Source organism: Aythya ferina (assembly GCF_964211825.1).
Source record: "Aythya ferina genome assembly, chromosome: 11".
NCBI lineage: Eukaryota > Metazoa > Chordata > Aves > Anseriformes > Anatidae > Aythya > Aythya ferina.
The window spans coordinates 963,873-972,547 of NC_140307.1; the positions used below are offsets into that span (position 1 = coordinate 963,873).

Consider the following 8,675-nt stretch of genomic DNA (forward strand, 5'->3'; position numbering starts at 1 on the left):
AAGAAAGTCTGAAAATTTTATGCTCATATCAGCACAGATATAAAGTAGTTATGAATTTGACAATGCACATGTGCATGACTTGGGAAAAAGTGTGTATCTACTTTTGTGCCAATTTATCTTCAGTCTAGGTCTATGCTGAGACCCCTGGAGCTGTCCCTGCCTAACCAATCATCCAGTTCAGAGAAGGAAACTTTAAAGAAAGAACTTGACAACATGAGGACCTGCTATGGTGCAGCAAAAGAAGAAATAAACAAATTGCAGAGAGAACTGTCTCACAAGGTATCTGAATGTAAAGCGTTGGCATCAGAATGTGAAAGAACCAAGGAAGAATCTGACGGACAGATAAAACAACTGGAAGATGCTTTAAAAGATGTACAGAAGAGAATGTTTGACTCGGAAGGCAAAGTTAAGCAAATGCAGACACACTTTCTTGCTCTGAAGGATCACTTGACTAACGAAGCTGCTTCGGGAAACAGTAAGGTAACAGAGGAGCTGAAGGATCAGTTGAAGGAAATGAAAACAAAGTATGAAGGAGCCTCTGCTGAAGTGGGTAAACTAAGGAACCAGATTAAGCAGAATGAATTGCTAGTGGCAGAATTTAAGAGAGATGAAGGAAGGCTGGTGGAAGAGAATAAAAGGTTGCAGAAGGAACTTGTTAAGTTGGAGATGGAGCGAGATAAAAAGGGAAAAAATGTCATGGAGTTAGAAGGACAGCTCAAAGAAACAGCAGCAAAGTTAGCCCACTCTGTAACTTCAGAGAAATTTGAAAACATGAAGAGTTTGTTATCAAATGAAGTAAATGAGAAAGCAAGGAAGTTAGCAGAGATGGAAGGAGAGCATGAAAAACTGCAGGCAGAGATTCGCCTTCTAAAGAAGGAATCTGAGAGTCAGAAAGCTAAACTTGCTCAGCATATAAAGCCAGAAGACCATGAGCAAATGAGGAGTGGATTTGAGCAAAAAAGCAAGGAACTTGGGAAAACAATTTCTGAATTATCACAGAAGAATCAAGCGCTGCAGAAGGAACTTGAAAGTTTTCAGGTTGATAACAAGATGCTTAAGCAACAAATCCAAGTGTTAAAAACTGAAATAAAAAGCCAGAATGTGCCTTTAAAAATCCATGAAGAATTGAAAAAAACAAGTGATGTGACTGTTGGTGATCTGACCAAAAAGCTTTTTGAAATAACTAAAAAGTACAATGAAAGCAAAGCAGAAGCCGAAAAGTTACTGGTGGAGAAGAACAACTTAAGTGAGAACATCAGCCACTTCCAAGCTGTGTACCTGTCTCCAGAGCAGCACAAAAAAGAAGTGGAAGCTCTAAAATCTAGTGGTATTGAACTTGAACGTCAGCTTGCTGAGCTTCAGAAAAAATACGATGATGAACAAGAAAAAATGTGCAAACTAGTGTCTGAAAACACAGTCATAAGAGAGACTCTCAGGGATCAGTATGTTTTAGCTACAACACATGAAGAGATTAAAACAGTTTTGAATAACACACTAGAAGAGACTAATAGGGAGCTGTCAGATCTGAAGGAAAAAACTGAAGAGATAAAGCGAGAATTTGTGAGGGTAAATGAAGAAAATGGAACCTTGAAAAATCAGGTGAAACTTGTACAGAATCAATTACAAACTGAGTATATAAGCTTAAAAGATCATGAAGCCAAAGTGACTACTTTAAATAAAAGCATGCAGGAACTTCAGGAAAACAATGCTGCAATAATGGCTGAATATAAGAGGGGTCAAGAAGAAATCTTACAGTTACACGCAGAAATTGAAGCCCAGAAGAAGGAACTTGACACAATTCAGGAATGCATTAAATCGAGATATGCCCCAGTTGCCTCCTTTGAAGACCGAGAACAGAGCTTTGAAGCTACAGTGAAAGAATTAAAAGCGCAGTTGCAGGAACAGGCGCAGAAGTGCAGAGAAAGCGAGGAGGAAAACATGAAGTACAAACAGGAGAACGAAAAGCTCAAAAATGGCATTTTGTCCATCCAAAATGACTTGCAACAGAACTATATCCTTGCCGAGAAATCCCATGAATTGGAAAAAATGTTTGCAAGCAAAATGGAGGAGCTGAATAAGCAACTGAGGGAATTGCTGCAGAAATACACAGGCAACAAAGATGAGAAAGGTGAGCTGCAGGAGAGTGCCAAGCAGAACGCACCTCTGCAGGCTCCTCTGGAGGGTCAGCACCTTTCAGTGGAACAAATTGAAGCCTTGAAGAAGGCGCTTGGTCACACTATAGAGGATCTAAAGGAAGCCCTCAGAAGTAAGAAGGAATGTTACGACAAAGAGACACTAAAAGTAGGAGAACTACAGCAGGAATTGTTGGATCTAAAACAATCTTCAATATCTTTGGTAGAATATACACAAATGAAGGAAATGCTGGAACAGGAAATCAAAGCAGCCAAAAACAGTTTAAAAGAAAAGGAGGGTGAAAACCAAGTTAAAAATGAGGAAATCCAGAAGTTGCAGGCTGAGATTCAGCTTAATCGACAAGCTCTAACAGACCTGGAGAGCAAAGAAGTGATTGACATGGCAGAATACAAATCCATGAAAAGTACTCTGGAGGCCCAAATTAATAGCATAGCTGAAGACTTGTCTTGTGTAAATAAAAAGTATGAGGAAGCATGTGAAGAGGCTTTGCAAGCTAAAAAGAATGAGCTTTCTTTAAAGGATGAAAAGGAATTGCTTCAGTTACAGAGTTGCAGTATTGAGCAAGAAATTAAAGACCAGAAAGAAAGGTGTGATAAATCACTGATGACAATTATTGACTTGCAGAAGAGAATACAGGAGTCAGCAAAGCAGGTGGAAGCCAAGGATAACAAGGTAGGCTGTCAGATTGTTAATGGTCCTAACACTTTTAATGTAGTGGCAAAGAGCTAGGTTGCAGATGCAGTTATGTAGCTGTTCATGTATGATGGTGTATGGGGCATTAGGTATGCAGGACTGGCCCAAATCTGCAAAGCTGAAGTCTTGGCTTTGGTAGCATTATGCTAATTTTTTCTAATTCCTTGTTAGCTTTTGATATCATATGTTGTGGTCAACCCGATAAAACTACCAACCTGAGTTCCAGACTCTTGGGGTATAAACTCATTCTTCCATCAGTTTGGTGGCTTGAATGTTTATGGTTGTCTTTTAAATACAAGAACTATTCCTGTCTTGGTTTCCAAGTGTTAATACATGTGTTATACATGTTAATGTACGTTCTGTACAAAAGATGTCTCTCCCCTCACCCCCTGTCTCTAAGCCAGTATGATGGCATGCCAGGACAGAAACTCTTCAGTGGTTGCCACTCTTCACCAGACTTTTTCTAAGTTAATATCATTTTTTCAATGAGGCATCCTTATGAGTTGTTTTTTTTTTATGTGCTTCTTTTAAAGATTACAGAACTGCTTAATGATGTGGAGCGGTTAAAACAAGCTCTTAATGGCTTGTCTCAGCTTACGTACACCAGTGGGATTCCTTCCAAGAGGCAGAACCAGCAGGTTGAAATGCTTCAGAACCAAGTAAAAACACTGCAACAACAGCTAGCTGTAAGTAATTCTGCAAGGTGTTGTCCGACACACAATCATGCTGCTTACAGTGATTCTTCTGTAGTATGTGGTCAGCAGAGCACGGTGGGCGTAGGCTTTGAGGAACAGCAGAGTATTCATAAATGTGCTTTTGTTTTTTTCTCTAACTACTTCTGTCTGTAAATCTGTTTGCTTCTTTGTGCATGCTAGAGTTGCAACATTTAGGAACTCTTCCAGTTGAAATGGGCACAGAGAACTTGTGCTTAGGAGATATGGAAAGATGCTGCTCTAGTTCATGCCAAGACCATTTCTGTGTGCTAGTTCCATGCTAATATTTCTTATCAAAAAAAGACGAACCACGTATTTTCTCACTCTGAAAGAAAGCAAGGTGGTCCTTTCTTAATGGATTTGGTTATTGTCTGTTCTCTTGTCTGCAAATGTTGTGAAGTGTATTACTTACCATTAAGCACTAACAGCGGAGGGGAACACTTTGTGCTAAGTGCTGTGGTTTTGTGCACAAGTGCGTACATTTTTGGCTCCTGTGACTTAAGTAGCGCTCATAATTAAAGCTACGTATGTGAGCAAAGTCAGGTATTAGTATATCTGTTCAGAAATAGGATGCATCTTCAATAATATTTGCAAGGTTGGCCCTTGTAAGGCAAAGCATGCTTGAATTGTTTTTTTTAAACAGATGGCTAATGCTGTTGGTGAACAGGTTTTCTGTTTTAGCACCTGGGCTGGTACACTAGGTCAGCCTGTCTCTGACAGCCTTTCAGCAAAATTACTCTGCTGCAAATAACCAATAAAAAAGGTGAAAAAGTGACTTTCCCTGATTAGCGGAGGGGATATAGCTAACTTTAACCTTGAATTTTTTCTTTGTCTAGTGTGCAGAACCAAGGCAGCAAAGCTGGAAATGGGAAGAATAGGTATTGATTTAATGACTTCATTTCTTTTCCTTGTCTTCCTTTTATAGGATGCTAAAAGGCAGCATCAAGAGGTAGTTTCAGTTTATCGGACACATCTTCTTAGTGCCGTACAGGTATGATAGTCCCAAGTTCAGATTGTTTTTACTGTGTCATCTGCATGTAGAGGTACTTAAAACATTTCCACCTGTCATGCTAGAAGACGTCAAACTTGAAAGTAGTATCTGTTAATTAGCTTTTTAAATTAGCAACCTGTTTTGAAGCTGAGTTTTAATTTTGAAGTTGAGAGAATGGACTGATCCCACAAAAAAGCACAATACAACTGTAGTCTTACCATGCTGTGTTCTTATGGCCATTTGTCTACAGCGTGATTATATATAGCAGGAACCTGCTTTGAGGATGATGATGTCTGGTGATGTGAGCATATTAATTCTGCATTATCTCACGTAATGTGGGAGAGAAGTCAAGTAGGAGCTGGAAATCTTAATGCAGGCCTGTTGAGTGGCTCTCGCTGAGTGAAGAGCTGAGCAACTAACTTGTGTTGTGCCTTCAGATACTTAAGTGTGCACAAGAAGGACCACTGCTACAGCAGCAAGCTGTTGCTTCCAGAGAACACGAACAGTATGGTTTTGTTTTTTTTTCCCCAAATCATATTTTTGTACAAGACTCTACTGGGTCAGAAAGGCAGACCATTCTTTCTCAAATGAGAAAACTGTAACAGGGTTCCTACAACATTTGATGATGAAAATACAGCAATGAGTTAAGACTTCTGAGCAATTTTGAAGAATCTCCTAATATGAGCTTATGAAGGGCTGACATTTTATGGGACTTTTTCCTATTTTACTTTTTAACTAAGTGTTTGCTTGCTCTAGGGTCACATGGATGAAGATGTCCAGGCTGCTTTACTACAGATCATTCGAATGAGACAGGGACTTGTTTGCTGACGTGTTTAGTGCCGTTGTTCTTGAAGGCTGCTGCAGCTTGTAGGAATGCTGTGATTATGGTAGTGATAACCTTCATGAGATTTGTGTAATTGTGATAATACAGCTACAATTAGAACCCCAGAAAGTTACTTCATATAAGAAACAACTTTAAAAAATGAAATATTTTCTTCCAAAACAGTAAAATAGAGCTACTAAGTTTCAGAGCTGACACTTCTTTCAAGAGATTAATAAAGGATGTAGAACATTTTAAAATTGGTATGCAAATTGACTGTCAAAATGATGACATAGTAGTTAAATTATTTCAATGTCTGATTGACCACTTCTTAAAATGAGGCCTATACCTAGAAATTCCAGTTTGTCCTATAACTTGAACTCTCATGGTGTGGTTGAAAATAAATTATGTTCAAATGAGCTTGGATAAGTATTGTAGCTGTATAACTCCTTCAATTAAGAAAGTGACTATTTTATTTGTAACTTAAGCTGATCGACACTTATTGCAATGTGTTTAGAAAGTCAGCTGCAAAGCTCGATGGAGGGTATTTAGGTATACGCTGTAACTTGGCTGGCCAAGTTACAGACTTTATTTAAATAAACTTTAAGATGTAGTGCCTTTGCTTTTTACAAGACACAAAAATCAAATTTTCCATCAGAACACTAACTTTGTTTATCCCCTGACCCAAGAAATTTTTCATGAATGCTTTGTAATATTGATTACTGTAGGCTAAAGTAGTAGGACTGGAGTGTCATAGTTGGTAGAGCAGCATTTTGAAATAAATGCAATAGTTCTACTTGTGTATAATTTCATTCTTCATTAGGCATAATATGGATGTAGACTGAGCAGCTCATTTAGCTGTGGACTAGATAATTTAGTTGCTGGATTTTCAAACACTATCTCATGGAATTTTAAGGTATTTTCCTCCTAACTGTAAATTATGTACTATAATCTGATTATTTATGGGGAAAGATGCAAATAGTAAGATTAATGAAATGAGAATTTTTATTTGCTTGGAATCTACCTATTAAAGCAGGGCTTCATTTTTAACTGAAGGATGATATTCCCATAAGTAAGTTTTATGGCAGAAAATAATTTGGGACTATTCAAAGAAAGTAATTCAGAAGTGAGCCTAATAACATATGTTGGTGTTCTAATAGTGCAAACAGCGTGAGTGCTGTCGGTAGCCCTGTTAACTTCAAGCTACTTGGCTGAAAGCATTTGCTTATAACTAGCAAGTAGGAACCTGGCATCCTGATGCAGAGAAGATGAGCTGCCTTTTCCATGTTCCAGAAAAATAAAGACTTAAGAAAGAACGCTGAATTCTTTGCTTCACGTTAATTGGGCTTCCCAACAAGCTGTCCCTTGCAGGCTTAGGTCTCTTTTTCTTTTTTTCCAGTGATGTTATATTTATTTCCTTTTGTGTCCCTTTTTGGGCAGAGTCATGTCATAGAATTGAAGAGATGACTGCCACGTAGAGGGGGATACAGAAAGTGATAAATGTGCAGGACAGTTTTTATTATATAAATACATTTAATATATTTACTAAATACGTCTGTAGTACAACAGATCTAGTGCTGCTTTCCTTTAATTTCTTAGAGGACTATTACAGAAAACATCTCAGTATATATACATTACTTTTAGCCAAATTCTTTTATGATTGCATTACTTGAAACTCTTATTAGAGAGAAATTGTTTTAATATACTAACTAACTCTGGCATATTTTGATATTGTATGTTTCTTTATTGAGGGAGTTCTATGTATGTTTTTCTAATATTTTCCCATATTACATTATTAATAAAATATTTTCTTCTTTTTTTATTGTAGTGGTCAATTCTGTAAAAGGTAAAGCAATGTAAATAGTTTTGGCAAAGTAGTGGGTCATGAAGGATATTGAAGTCATTTCAATGCTCTCAAATACCAGGTAACACATTTATTTTTAGATGTCTGCTGGGATTGGTGTTTTTTGGGATTGGTGTTTTTCCATCTAATTTCAGAATTTGTGGTTGGTAAAAATTCTGATGATATTAATCAAGAATCAAAGATAAAGCTTCTCCAGTTAGCTCTTCAGAGTAAATCTGCCCTGGCCACCTCTACATCAAACAGGGCATGCTGCCTGTTGTACCAGTCCCTAGGTTTTAGGGGTGAAACAGTGAAGTTCTACTACTACTTTTAATGAAAACATGTTCATGTAACATGTTACACTGCTGCCTGACTTGCTAAGCAGTCTTTGCAGGGTAATTCCTTGGCACACTATTCAAGTTGGCTTATTTGCTACGAATTGAAAGAGAGGGGCTCCCTACTTTTACAATTAACTTGATTTTTAGTTACTTGGTGTAACTATTGTTGCACGTGGGATGTGAAGATGAGTAAGGTCCTCAGTTGTTAGGGTATGAACAGTGCAAGTGAAACTTTACTGTATTTAAACAGTGACTGGAACAATGATATCTTCATTGGACCTTGAAGGCTTTACAGGAGCTGCTTCTTTTCTGAGTCAGTAAGCAGATCCTTTCTTCAGGGTTCTTGTAAGTCTCTTCTTTGACCTTTAAGTGTGTGTGCGCTTCTGTGTGTAAAAGAATAAATGTTTGAGGTTTTCTAAAGAGGAAATGACACTTAAGTAGAACTGTTTTTTGATGTGTCTGTGATTTGATGTGTCTAAATATCCCCTTAGCCAGTAGATGTATTCTGTCAACTTCACGGAGTCAGTTAACGTACAGGGTACCATTGAAGTGATTTCCACTGATGATTTCCCCATAACTTTATATACTCTCAGATGTACTATATGGGTCTTGTAATCTCCAACAATTTTTTTTTTTACTGCAGAGTAAGGCTAACTATTTAAAAGCTTTTTGAATAGTATTTGTATCTTTTTATTTTTTTAGTAAGCAGAGTGATTTCCTTCTGCTGAAATAATTTACTTTTGTCCTCTCTTTTTAATCGATTAACGTGCCTCTTAAACACCAGCTCAAAACATCGAGTGTAAGCTGCTAGTTGAAAATACTTACTGTTCTTCCACAACTTGACCAGTGCCAGAACAGATGCTGGAAGTGTACAACCTCAGCGTTTCCAGGTTTCTTCTTGAGTGAAGGCTTGACTGTTGTAACTGCTGTTCCAGCAGTGACACAAATAGGTTTGACTCTTAGATGACTTCAAGATCACTTTAGCAACTTTAACTCCGTCACGTTACTAGAAGCCTGAATGTGACTGCTGGCTTGGTTCACTGAAGTCCACATAGGAACTGTATATATAAAGCATGTGAGAGAATAAGTAAGTTTTGTATTTCTATGAAACATGAATTGGTAG

The 8,675-nt window shown here is 37.7% G+C and overlaps 1 protein-coding gene across 3 annotated transcripts in view; it reads left to right on the top strand.

Annotated features, from left to right (window-relative positions):
• Nucleotides 1-7,189, top strand: part of UACA (uveal autoantigen with coiled-coil domains and ankyrin repeats) — a 30,535-nt gene extending 23,346 nt beyond the window's left edge. For all 3 annotated transcript variants that reach the window (XM_084532674.1, XM_084532676.1, XM_084532675.1), the window contains 4 exons: nt 124-2,826; nt 3,381-3,533; nt 4,486-4,551; nt 5,308-7,189. In XM_084532674.1, the coding sequence (XP_084388800.1) occupies nt 124-2,826; nt 3,381-3,533; nt 4,486-4,551; nt 5,308-5,379 (2,994 nt within the window). In that variant the 3' untranslated portion in view covers nt 5,380-7,189. The remainder of the gene's footprint in view (nt 1-123; nt 2,827-3,380; nt 3,534-4,485; nt 4,552-5,307) is intronic.
• Nucleotides 7,190-8,675: the final 1,486 nt, after the last annotated feature.